An 11,984-nucleotide genomic window follows, 5' to 3' on the forward strand; every position below is an offset into this window, starting at 1 on the left:
TAATTGTTTAAATAACCCAATTATTTTCTAGTTAGTACTTTTTCTTGTCAGTTATAAAAATTAGCTTAAACCCAACAAAATACTATTCACAAAATTGTAGTTGACCTTCAATTCGCATAAAAATATTCTCAGTGAAGTGGTAGTATTGTGGCTTTCAAATTTTAGCCAGACGCGATAGCCCTGGGAGCCGGGTAGGCTGGGCGGGACCAGAGAACCGACACCTACCAGTGGGTGCTGCTCCTCGGCGTATTTATCTATTCAAACTCACAAAAAGTAATTCGAACACCCGGCAGGGGCAGAGGGTGACTGCTTCAATGCAGCTAACGATGTAGGGACAACACCAGAAACAGAACTGCAGATGGAGATGGAGATGAAGCCGAGTTCCCGGCAATGGACTCTAGTGTAAGTTGATTCCGTGATTTTTGGGGGAAAAGTTTTCCGGGGACTCGCTCTGGCACTCGCCCTGCTCGTCGCTGCTGCATTTTGAGCTTTTATTATGTTTTTGGGGCGGCCCTCCGCCTCGTGGTGGTTCAAAGTTGATGCTGCAGCGGAGTTTGGGAGCTGGTTGGCTGGAAAAACGAAGAAAAGTGCAGACTTTTCAATGTTGTGCACAAAAGCGCCGGCATGGACACGAATGTAAGGTCGCTGTTCAGGGCTCGGGGATCAGGTTGGGGCCTGTACTCGGACGGGGGCTAGGGTATCGGGTTCCTGGACGAATGGTTAGACGCTTGGCTGGCTACAAACAAATAGGCAAACCGACCAACTGACAGAGCAACCAACCAACAGACAGACGTACCGGCGGACAGACTGGCGGCCAGACGGAGAGACTGATACAAGGAATCGAGTTTGCGGAGCTCTTGCAACATGCATTAGATTGGCAGTTGGGGATTTACTTGTAAAATGCAAATGCAATGAATGTACAATTTAGAAATTTTTACACCAAAAAATGGTAGACTCGACGGAACCGACATCGCAGATGGGGGTGAACCTGGAGCTCGCCTTGGCGGCCCCTGTTCGAGGTTTTGTTCGCATCCATTGAGCTGCACAGCAGATTGGGGCCCGAATGGGGCCGGAAGGGTCAGGAGAGTCAGGAGGGGTGCTGGAGCCGTCAGTCTGTTTTCGGGGTTCATTTCAAATGCAAGCCGTTGTTTTGTCTGAATTGCTCGTAATCTATGCTAATGAAATTGTTTTTGGTTTCGGTTTTTAAAACAAATTTTAACTCCGAAGCAGCCCCGGAAAAACTTCTCGCATAACAGCCACTGCAGTGCCAACTGCAAGTAACAAAAGCGATTCCTGCAACGATAAATAAACAGGATATACTTTTTCCCAGCTCGTCCTACTTGAAAGTACAAAGGGTAATCCATTTAAATTAATAAACAAATCTGTATCTGAACTTGACTTCACGTGCTTTTTAATATTTACAGCTTTTTTGGGTTCCCTCTGCGAGTTTGAAAAGTGAGTGATTTAGGTGTTTATTAAACTCTAAGTAGTTTTCTTGTTTTAATAATAAATGTCCATGTTATAATAACAAATTAGAGGCGGGAGCTGTCCTGCTACATTTACCATTTATGTATTAGCCATAATCTGAGCACATCCTTAAGCCTGGAGTGATTGGACAACGACTTGGTCCGCCAGCCCCACCTCCCCATCTGAAGCCGCAAGGATTGTCGTAGTGGCATGTGGCATTGTTGATTACATTGTGGTGGGCATCCTTGTTGGTACTGCAGAATGTTTTGTTGTCTGAGACGTTATTACAGTTGTTATTGGTGGCTGGCAGCTCCGGGCCGCTGCAAAGGATACGTAAAAGTTTCTCAAAAAAATTCTGCGTACTTGACGGCGACGACTTCCGCTGCAACTTGCAATGGTGTCTGCTGCTGATGCTTTTATTTATTTGCCATCACTGCCCCGCCAGCGGCCCCGCCACAACTTACGGCCGACTCTTCGCAGGAGCGCCAATAGTTTCTCCCTGCTCGTGAGGTCCGGAAGGATGCGAGGTGCACGAGAACCATGCCTTCCCTCTTAAATATTGCGCCCCAGGGCCCCCCAGGTTGGAGACCGAGCTCGCAAGTTCTGCGACCGGCCGGCTGTCGCAACGCAGCATTACAGTGATTACGCTCTGTAAAACTTACGGTTTTATTGTAAGTTCCCTCGTACGCCGTACTCAGATGGAGGGCTCTGCACTTGACAAAATTAAAACCAAAAATAATTTAAAATATTATCTAAAGAGTGGCAAATTCAGTTCCAATCATCTTATTTCATGTCCAGATAATATATACTTGTTATAAAATAGCTTCTTTAAAGACCTTCTCTTCTAAAACCATTTTATAACGTAATTCTTCCATATTTTCTTACTCACATACCTTTTATTCACTAAGGTATTTTCTGTCTATGAGTTTTTTTCCGAGTGCATCCAATAACCCTGTGTGGGTGACGAACTTTTGTAAATTGCCTGCGCGAGAACTTGGTGGTAAACTTGAAAAGCGCAGCTCGCAAAACAGGAACTCTGCGGGGCGGCTATTCGGCAGCAGAACTATCCCGATCAGAAGTGGCATTACCAAATCAAGCAGAGCACGTAATGAATCAGTCACAGCGATTAACTTTAACAGCAGCCGTGTGCAGGCGAATTACAACCGACTCTGGGAAGGATTCAACTGACAGACTCCATCGAACGGAGACATGGGTAATTTGTATCTCTGGCAATCCACGGGACGAAAATTTTAAAATCATAGTCCTCGAAAGTAGAACCTAGTAGAACCCTTCTAAAGGGGTACAAAGGTATAAAGAGCATCGGCATTGTGTAAAGATATAGGTGAGATAAAAGAGCTAATATTTAAGCTTATTATATTTTGTTTATGTTATTTGATAACCAAATTGAATAAAAAGTTGGATAAATTCGCCCAAAAATTGAATCTTAAGAAAACTTAAAAAGTTTTTTGAAACAGATGCCAGATTATTTAAAATGCTGATGTCGAAAATGCTTCCAACCGGGCGATTTTTGACCAGTTATATGAGTTGCATTGTGCTTTCTCACTGTCTAGTTTCAATGAGTTTCCAATTCTTGTAAACTTTTGCAACCAAGCTTTGTTCTAAGAATCTGTTTTTCAAAAAAAGTTTCGTTAGGTTAAAGATAAATTTTATAGGAAAGGAGTGGAGAGGCCGATAGCGTCCACTCTATTCAAGAAACTCGACTGTACCCGTCCATACTTGGTGTACTCGAATAAATGAACTTCTCATCCTGTGCCACATGCAAGGCCTCTGGGCAACAACTATAACATGCCAAAACAGGAAATTAGGCCAACAGAAACAGAAGTGAGCTTATTGTTAAATAGTTCATTTATTAGTAAAAATATAATTGCATTTGATTTGTATATTTAAGTATATTGTTTGTATAATTTTAATTAACAAATATTGCAGCAAATTTCATCTACTAAATAATGGATTACGTTACGTATGTATCATACGGTTTTACGGATTTGTATTTTACCTGCCGGCGCCGCTTCGTTGTTTGCGAGGAGGATTGGCTCTGTCCCACCTCCTCTTCGGCTTGCAGTCCGGCTCTCCTCCGCCCTGTGAGAGTGTGTACGTTCGCTTACAATTAACGGAAAATTTCAACAAGTTACAGCAACATAACGCTTTTCATCACGAATTTACAAAAGACATGCACATAAAGTACGTATTGCGTATTACGTCCTAGATCTGAGCAGGGAGACTGCTTACATGACACGGCATCCCTCCCGCTCCCGGCTATTCTGCCGGGGCAACTGCCGCTGTGTCGGGGTGGACTGGGCAGTTCCGCCGCCTGCCGCCGGCACGTTTCCGTTCGACTCGAGGCTGGCGTGTCGCGTCAGTCTCTGGTGATTTGGCCGCAAGTCCGCCACCGACCACTGGTTGGCGTTCACTTGCTGCGCCGCCCGATTTGGCACAAAATCATCCACTTCATCTTCATTGAGGCCGGTGCCAGAGTCCGCGCCCTGATCACTACTCGTACTGGTTTCACGTAGCGGCGCACAGGAGACGTCGCCCAGGGATTGGATGTACTGCTCCAGAAGATAGATGTGCGGCTGAAGGGTTAGCACAAATCCTCGGTAGAGAGACCCGCTGTGCTCGAAGGTGCTCTGACTCAGTTGCTTCAGAGCAGCTTCCATTCGCCGACAGGTGAGGACCGACTCGCTCCGGATGATCCCATTTACGATGCGGGAAATGGAAGCGGCATCCTGGAGCAAGATCGAGAGCACCAGGGCGTAGTCCGTACAGTTTGCCTCGATGAATAGCTGCAGCAAGTAACGCAGCTTAATGGACAGCTTTTCGGGCAGCGGATTCACGGCAAGGTCGTCTTCAGAAGCAGGCAGCGAATAGAGTCGTCGGTATCGGAAGTTGTCGAACGAGAGCTGCGATCCGGAACGCGTCTTCAGCACGGGAAGCGAGCTAGGCTGCTGCAGGTCCTCCTCCTCTTCCTTAATACTTGGCTGCAGCTGCGGGGACTGCGTTGCCGCCCCATTGGGAGTGGCTAGACTGAAATAGCCCGACTCCGAGGTCTGCGACGATCCCGCTCCGCCCGCCTGTCGGCTGCCGCGGAGCTGGTCGAAGTCATCCTTAGAGGGAGGCGGGAAGGGTATTGGAAGCTGCAGTTCTTCGTGCAGCGTTTGCAGAGCTCGTGCGAAGTCCTCTAGCTTGGCGGCACGCTCCACCTCCTGCGAAAGCCAGGTGACCAGATGAAAGTCCAGGTAGGCGCACATGTGGCCCAGATCTATCAGCTTGTGGTTCTGCAGCAGTTGGCGAGCATGTCTCTGAAGGATCAGGTCGATGCAGAAAATTTCCCGCTGCTTGGTGGATCGGCGGCGCACCACTGTGGGTGCGCCCGAACTGCTCGTTTCTGTCGCTGGAGTCGCTCCCGTAGTCGGCGTCTGCTTGTCCTTCGGCAAGTTGCTAGTCACCGTTGTGGAGAAGCTGCGCTCCCTCGCAATGGGACCCAATACCATGTTGAATGCGTCCGCATTCTGGTTCACTTGCTGCTGTTGGCTAACCTGCGGGGGAGGTGCGATCTTCACGTTCACCACCATTGAGGAGCGCGGCGAGTCAATCTCGTTGGGATCGATGGCCTTCAGGAATCGAATCAGATCCTTGGCTAACTCCCATTTGCGCTGCTGCAACGCGATGTCCAGCAGCATGGTGGCGTACTGCTTGCTAACCACGGAGGGCTCCAGGTTCTGCAGGATTATTAGGTAGCTGGCAGCGGTGTCCAGTTGCTCGGACTGCAGGCAAAGCTGGAACAGCTCTTTGGGCTTGCCTGCCATCGAGAAGAGGTACGGCCAAAGGGCGATTTCCGTCTTGCGAGCACATTGGACAATGGTCTCCAAATAGACTGGAAACTCCCGAATAAAATCTAGCACGCTGGGCAGCTGGGCGTCTGGAATTGGCTGTTTGCTTGTTGCCTCCTCTTCAAGCACCTCGTGCAGGAGCAGCTCCAGAGCATGGGGGAAGTAGGGAAGCGATCGACAGGACTGAGCGATCTCCCACGCCGAGTAGCCGAGATTCCGTTTAATTAGCTGGCGCAGAACCTTGTGGAGGTAGACCTGCGACTTGCGTTCCATGAGGGCGAATGGAAGCGAGAAGTGAGAGCCCTGCTCGCTGGCATACAAAGTGCTCTCGTTCTCCACGCCGAGGACGATTACGTTGTCGAAGAGCACGACCAAAGGGTAAAGCTTCAACGGAAATCCCAGCATGATCCGCTTGGACATAAAGCTGTGTAGTCGTTGAGCTCCAACCTGATCGCCCTCACGTCGCTCTCTGCCGGGCGGCAGAATAGGCAACCACACTCGCATTCCGTGTGCTCCCGAATAGAGCCACAGACAGTCGCGCATCGCGCAGCGCTCCAGGGAGTGGGAAAGCCAAAATACCTCCACGCAACTGGCTAAGCAGGTGGCCAGGAGAGTGTTGGGAACCTGTTTCAGTTAAGGAAATATATTATTCAACTGGCACATGCAGATACTTGGAACATGACTTACCTGTTCGCTGGAATCACGCTGGATCATCAGGATGCGACCGCACACATTCACGATGATCGTCTCGGCCTGTTCCGCACCCGTCGGAAGCTGGCCTTGCGGCTTAAACTCGTTCCTGAGATTCGTCACCGTAAGACTCACAATGCAGGCCGGATGGATGCAGATGCTCTTTACATCCAGCTCATAGGCACACTCGATGTCAAGGGCGTATGCCGACTTTTTAGTCATATTAAAGAGACTAACTATACCGTCGGCAGTGAGCACGATCAGCTGGTGCCGGAACGAGTTCAGACTGATAACCGGTGCGCGCACCTGCACCTTGTGGCCGAACTGGTTGTCCAACTTGCACTCCGCCGGGTAGCAGCGCAGTTCATCCGTTCGATCCAGAAGGGAGTAGCAGCCCATGACCACAAAACCTTGCCACCAAAGGAGGCCGCCGGACACCACGAAGTCCTTCTCCTGGGACTCGTTGCCAAATAACTTCCACCTGCGGGACACCAGTGAGTAATGGGCGAGACCAGTGCGCCCAGCCACCGCCAAGTGCAGTCCCTCCTGGTCGATCGCGGCGTATCGAATGGGCCAGTTGGTTGCCGCATAGTTCAGCGGCAGTTGGAGCACCGTCCAGTACTTGCTCTCGGTGAGAATGCTTCCAGTGTGGGGACTCTGCTTAAGCTCCAAGCAGTCATCATCCGTAGCCTGTTCTGCCCCTGAGCCGCTCGAAGGAAATGTGGCCTGGCTGCCGGCGTACGTCCTCTCTAGGTTATTGCCCTGGTTGAGGTACAAGCAATCTTCTCCCTGTAGCAGGATGTGGGGGTTGGCCGTCATACACGGGTTCATACTAAGCGCGCTCTTCACAAATTGCAGCTGCAGAACATTGCTCTGGTTTTTTTCGGTTTCTTCCTGCCCTTCTGACGGCTTCTGCGTGAGCATAAATAGCTGGTAGCCCTCAGTGGACCATTCCAGGCGACGCAGCTTAAGTGGATTGTGCCGCAACAGATCTACATTAAGACCAAAGTCCCAGCTCTGAGTGGACATCAAAAGCGCGCCAAAGGTGCTCCACAGCGACAAACCACCGTTTTTCCAGCTCACTGCCAGCACGCAGCCGTCGGGACTCCACTTTAGCTCGTTGACAGCTCCAAGGCTGTCCGGCAACACGTTCTCGGTAAGCATAAGGCGGTGGGAAAACTCCAAGCCGCCAGTGGCATCATCTATAGCGTACACATGAACTGCAGAGCTTTCCTGCCCGTATGCCAGTAGCCGGAACTTGTGGTTAACACTGCATACACTCGCGTCTTCTACGTCAGGTACCCAAAATCCGTGCATGTGGGTGGTGTCGAAGCGCAGATGGCTGGCGACAAGAAAGGCAGCGCGACGATCACTGAAAACGGCTGCGCACCCTCCAATAAAAGGTGAGTACTCCAAGGAAGCCACATACGAATCTCTTCCCATTGGTGGCACATTACGGGCTGTTGCTTGATGCGGCTGTTGCTGGACGTAGAAAGGAATCTCGCGCAACTGGATGGCGGACAAGGCAGGCAACTGTATTTCATTGTCCGCCAGCTCTAGCTGCGCCCACTGCAGACGCAGGAGCTCACAGGACTGCGTGGCTAGAAGTAGTTCGCTCAGGCTAATGCAACACACCGCCGTTATAACGGACCCAAGAGTCACGCAGCAGACCTCGCGCAGGCTCAACCGTGGAATGTTCTCCTTGATGAACAGCTCCGCCGAGTCCCGCTTCAGACTTGCCGCGGGAGGGTCGACCTGTTGTAGGATCCCACTTCCATTGGCGTCGAAATCTAGCTGATACAGGAGGAGGGCGCCTGCGGCCGTAAGTATAACTAGCTGACGAGAGTCGGGTTTCCACACGACTAGTTGGCTCGGGCCATACTGCTGGAGGGAGTCTGTCGAGCGCCGAAAGTATGCGATTGGGATGAGCGGGCTCGCGTACCAGATACCCAGGAAATCGTCTCCCACGGCGGCCACGAGTATTTTGACGGCATCACAGCAGATATGTCGTATGCTTGCACTTTCGCCGGGCAGTGCCAGGCTCACCCGCTTGGGCCATCCTACTGGAAAGTACATCCTCCGAGTGAATAGTTACTGCGCTGCGGAGAAATGCATTAGGTACAGGGTGAGTGAATACGGGGTCGGGGCGCAGATTTGACTTGCCACCGAGTGGGGAAACAATTACATTTTGCTGATTATGTCCAGTTTACATGGTCTCCCTCGCTTAATTGGCACTTTTTAAAAACATTCCGCAGCACAACAAAAAATCTGCGAGATTTACGCGTATACAGTATGTGTTGGGAAACACCCAGAAATCACAGATGTTCATAGATAGGGATGACATTTTCTGCATTGATTTCTCATCCCTAGATGAACCAACTTTGGAACTGGTTCTTCTATGAATCTTTCAAACTTTGACTAATCAGGTTGCCAGACCTTCGGAATTTTCATTGGAAATCAGCAGGCACACTGTCGTCAAAACATTTGGCAGCCGGCTTTTGTAAAAAAATATACTTCAAGGATTGCAGATATTTCCGCAAGGGAGTGGCCGAATAATCCTGGACTAAGTACGACATAAACTTACAATAAAAGTATTGTTGAATTGTTTTTGAAATGACGGCATTTGAGGGTAAGTACAAGAAAATAGACAAATGGAAATACTGTTTAAAACTTCTTTCCGTAGAATTTGGTGTGCTTCCGGAGCTCGGAAAGGCCACGGATGAGTTGGACTGGACGTAAGCAAGAAAAACTTCCCACTTTCCAGTTATCTATTAACGTTAAACTGCCACCCACAGATTGCCCACCGATGTCCAGGCGGAGGCCATTCCCCTGATCCTTGGGGGCGGTGATGTACTGATGGCTGCCGAGACAGGGTCTGGTAAAACTGGAGCTTTCTGCCTGCCCATCCTCCAGATAGTCTGGGAAACGTTGCGAGATCTCGAAGAGGGAAAATCCGGGAAGAGCAGTGCCGGAGGTTCGGCTGGGGCGGTAGCTCCATGGACAATGTCCTTCTTCGACAGAGGAAATGCGCTCGCTGTAACCCCAGATGGGCTGCGTTGCCAGTCGCGTGAGTTCAAGGAATGGCACGGCTGCCGCGCCACCACAGGCGTCCACGGAAAGGGACGATTCTATTTTGAGGCCATTGTTACGGACGAGGGTCTCTGCCGTGTAGGCTGGTCCACGCAGCAGGCAAACCTGGATCTGGGTACTTGTCGCTTTGGCTTCGGGTTCGGAGGCACGGGTAAAAAGTCCAACAATAGACAGTTTGACGATTACGGCGAGAGCTTTGGCAAAGCTGATGTTATAGGCTGTCTACTGGACTTGCAACGCCTAGAAGTAAGCTTCACCAAGAACGGACAAAGCCTGGGAGTTGCTTTTCGTGTGCCAGAGAATCTTGCCAAGGAAACGTTTTATCCCGCTGTTGTGCTCAAGAACGCCGAAATGCAGTTTAATTTCGGGAAAACCGACTTTAAGTACGCTCCGGCAGGTGGATTTGTGGCTGTCTGCAAAGCGGGAGCGGAGCACATTCGTTCTAATCCCCTGGCTAGTCCGTCTTCTAGCTCTTTAAATGCCAGGCCGGCCCCTAACGCACCCCAGGCCATTATAATCGAGCCCAGCCGGGAGCTGGCCGAGCAGACCTTTAACCAGATCGAAAAGTTTAAGTACCATCTGAGCAACCCAGAAGTGCGGTCGTTGCTACTAATTGGTGGCGTGCGACTGGAGGAGCAGAAGACTGAGCTATCGAAGGGAATTCATATTGTGGTGGGCACTCCCGGAAGACTAGAAGAGCTGATCAATAGTGGCCTAGTGCTGCTGACACACTGCCGATTCTTCGTTCTGGATGAGGCAGACGCACTGCTTAAACAAGGCTACACCGAATTGATCGACCGCCTCCACAAGCAGATACCAAAGATTACGGCGGACGGCCGACGACTGCAAATGATCGTTTGTTCTGCCACGCTGCATGCCTTCGAGGTAAAAAAGATGGCCGAACGGCTGATGCACTTCCCCACATGGGTGGATTTGAAAGGGGAGGATGCCGTGCCAGAGACGGTCCACCACGTTGTCTGCATGGTCGACCCACATGCAGATTCCAGTTGGCAATCTTTACGCCAAGCCATTCGAACCGACGGGGTGCACGATAGGGACAACGTCCACCCCAGCAACCACTCGCAGGAGACGTTCTCGCAGGCGGTGAAACTTCTCAAAGGCGAGTACTGCGTCTATGCCATAGAGAAGCACCGCATGGACCGAGCAATCATCTTCTGCCGCACAAAGCAGGACTGCGACCATCTGGAGCAGTATTTAAAACAGCGTGGGGGTCAGCGCTTCTCCTGCGTCTGCCTTCACGGTGATCGCAAGCCGCAGGAGCGCAAGCAGAATCTAGAAATGTTCAAGCGGCAGCAGGTCAAGTACCTAATCTGCACGGACGTGGCAGCCCGAGGACTGGACATTACCGGATTACCCTTCAGTAAGTTGAAGACATTCATGTTCGTGTTTTTCGGATCTTAATGTGTAATGATTTTAATTTCCCTTTCTCCCCAGTGATTAACGTGACGCTGCCCGACGACAAGGCCAACTATGTGCACCGCATCGGACGAGTGGGTAGGGCCGAGCGCATGGGACTGGCCATCAGCCTCGTGGCCACCGTGCCGGAAAAGGTGTGGTACCACGGAGAGTGGTGCAAGTCCCGCGGCCGCAACTGCAGCAACACCAACCTGACCGATGTGCGAGGCTGCTGCATATGGTACAATGAGCCGAATCTGCTGGCCGAAGTGGAGGACCACCTGAACATCACTATCCAGCAGGTCGACCGCGCCATGGAGGTACCCGTGAATGACTTCGACGGCAAGGTGGTTTATGGCCAGAAGAACCTCAACACAGGCAGCGGATACGCCGATCACGTGGAGCAGCTGGTGCCCACCGTTCGAAAACTAACCGATCTGGAGCTGCAATCACAATCTTTATTTTTAAAACGCCTTAAGGTCTAGTCGGGAATTCGTCTGGAGATGGAGCTGCCTTAAAATGAGCCAGTTGGCGGGGAATACTTCTGTGGCAAACACACACGACATCTAGGCAGGAAATCCGAGCAGTGGCTTCGGAGAACACACGATATAGCATTACAAGTAAACATTTAATTAAATTAACTCTAATATCTTCTTTCTAAGCCTCGGGTGGAAGTCGGGTGGTTTTTTCCTACTCCTCCTCCTCCTCTTCCTCGTCTTCTTCGTGGAACTCTGTTCGCATTTGCTGCAACTGTCTGAGCTGCTGGCACAGCTGGTTGCCGAAGGACTCTACGTACCGGGGGCTAATCTTGTCCAGCAGGGCGTAGGGCGTCTCGAAGATCTCTTCCTCCTCTTCGTCTTGCTTGTCAGCTTCTCCGTTGCGCAGCAGAGCGGACACCCGCGGGTCCTCGTCGATGGTGTCGTACTGCGAGGAGACAATCTTGAAGCCGCGACTGGTCACCTGCACGCAGCAAGTGGCGCTCTCGATGGTGCGAATGTTTAAATAGATCTGTGTGGCGTCACTGGCCAGTTTTGAGGAAACGCAAATCTCGGCGACGTGGGCCTTCACGTCCTGGATGATGGCATTGGCTTCGTCCAGGCAGTTGAACGCTTGCTCGTCCCCGGACTCTGTGCTTTCCCTCGGCTCGCCCATTTTATCAGGTCGCAGTGGCCCGTAGTGGAATGCTTCGGCTCGCCTTGAATTTGAGTCCGGTTCGAGGTGATTTTTCTCCCAGTTCACAGGCGCAACATGTCTTCGAGTCCCCATATGTGACAGCAGCTGCCTGACGCGTTAGTACATTTCTAAAGCTGAGGGGTGTTCCGATTTTCGCCCAAAAACCAGGGGATTTTATTATCAAAGCACTAGTGATTGGCCAATAGGTTAGATTAAAAAATAATTCCAAATTAAAATAATTTCATTAAAAAAAGGAGGACAATATTTAATAAATTAGAGAGTCGAAAGCTTTTGAAA

General features: G+C 50.6%; 3 protein-coding genes across 4 annotated transcripts; 1 reads left to right on the forward strand and 2 right to left on the reverse strand.

Annotated features, from left to right (window-relative positions):
• Window positions 1-3,315: 3,315 nt before the first annotated feature.
• Window positions 3,316-8,353, reverse strand: Rich (Guanine nucleotide exchange factor subunit Rich). Of its 2 annotated transcripts, none has more exons than XM_017247109.3 (3): window positions 8,194-8,353; window positions 6,006-8,107; window positions 3,316-5,942 (listed from the first exon to the last, which is right to left on the reverse strand). In XM_017247109.3, the coding sequence occupies exons 2-3, from the start codon at window positions 8,082-8,084 to the stop codon at window positions 3,714-3,716; spliced, it is 4,308 nt and encodes a 1,435-aa protein (XP_017102598.2). In that variant the 5' UTR covers window positions 8,085-8,107; window positions 8,194-8,353; the 3' UTR covers window positions 3,316-3,713. The 2 variants fall into 2 exon arrangements, with proteins under 2 accessions (XP_017102598.2, XP_017102599.2); XM_017247110.3 differs by having other exon boundaries at window positions 6,006-8,102; window positions 8,194-8,347.
• A 93-nt stretch (window positions 8,354-8,446) lies between these two features.
• Ddx1 (ATP-dependent RNA helicase Ddx1) lies at window positions 8,447-11,155 on the forward strand. The gene is made up of 4 exons (XM_017247134.3): window positions 8,447-8,637; window positions 8,692-8,743; window positions 8,804-10,479; window positions 10,554-11,155. Exons 1-4 carry the CDS (start codon window positions 8,622-8,624, stop codon window positions 10,997-10,999), a joined length of 2,190 nt encoding a protein of 729 aa, XP_017102623.2. The 5' UTR covers window positions 8,447-8,621; the 3' UTR covers window positions 11,000-11,155.
• Window positions 10,951-11,862, reverse strand: LOC108129178 (GSK3-beta interaction protein). The gene has a single exon (XM_017247135.3). The coding sequence runs from the start codon at window positions 11,778-11,780 to the stop codon at window positions 11,205-11,207; it is 576 nt and encodes a 191-aa protein (XP_017102624.2). The 5' UTR covers window positions 11,781-11,862; the 3' UTR covers window positions 10,951-11,204.
• Window positions 11,863-11,984: the final 122 nt, after the last annotated feature.

Source organism: Drosophila bipectinata, chromosome 3L (genome assembly GCF_030179905.1).
Source record: "Drosophila bipectinata strain 14024-0381.07 chromosome 3L, DbipHiC1v2, whole genome shotgun sequence".
NCBI lineage: Eukaryota > Metazoa > Arthropoda > Insecta > Diptera > Drosophilidae > Drosophila > Drosophila bipectinata.

Bases quoted from the DNA above. Each gene is read 5' to 3' on its own strand.
- LOC108129178 (XM_017247135.3), bottom strand. From the start codon at position 11,780: ATGGGGACTCGAAGACATGTTGCGCCTGTGAACTGGGAGAAAAATCAC.
- Ddx1 (XM_017247134.3), top strand. The intron at 8,744-8,803 runs GTAAGCAAGAAA...TGCCACCCACAG, and splicing joins ACGGATGAGTTGGACTGGAC to ATTGCCCACCGATGTCCAGG. The intron at 10,480-10,553 runs GTAAGTTGAAGA...CTTTCTCCCCAG, and splicing joins CATTACCGGATTACCCTTCA to TGATTAACGTGACGCTGCCC.
- Rich (XM_017247109.3), bottom strand. From the start codon at position 8,084: ATGTACTTTCCAGTAGGATGGCCCAAGCGGGTGAGCCTGGCACTGCCC. The intron at 5,943-6,005 runs GTAAGTCATGTT...TAACTGAAACAG, and splicing joins AGCGTGATTCCAGCGAACAG to GTTCCCAACACTCTCCTGGC.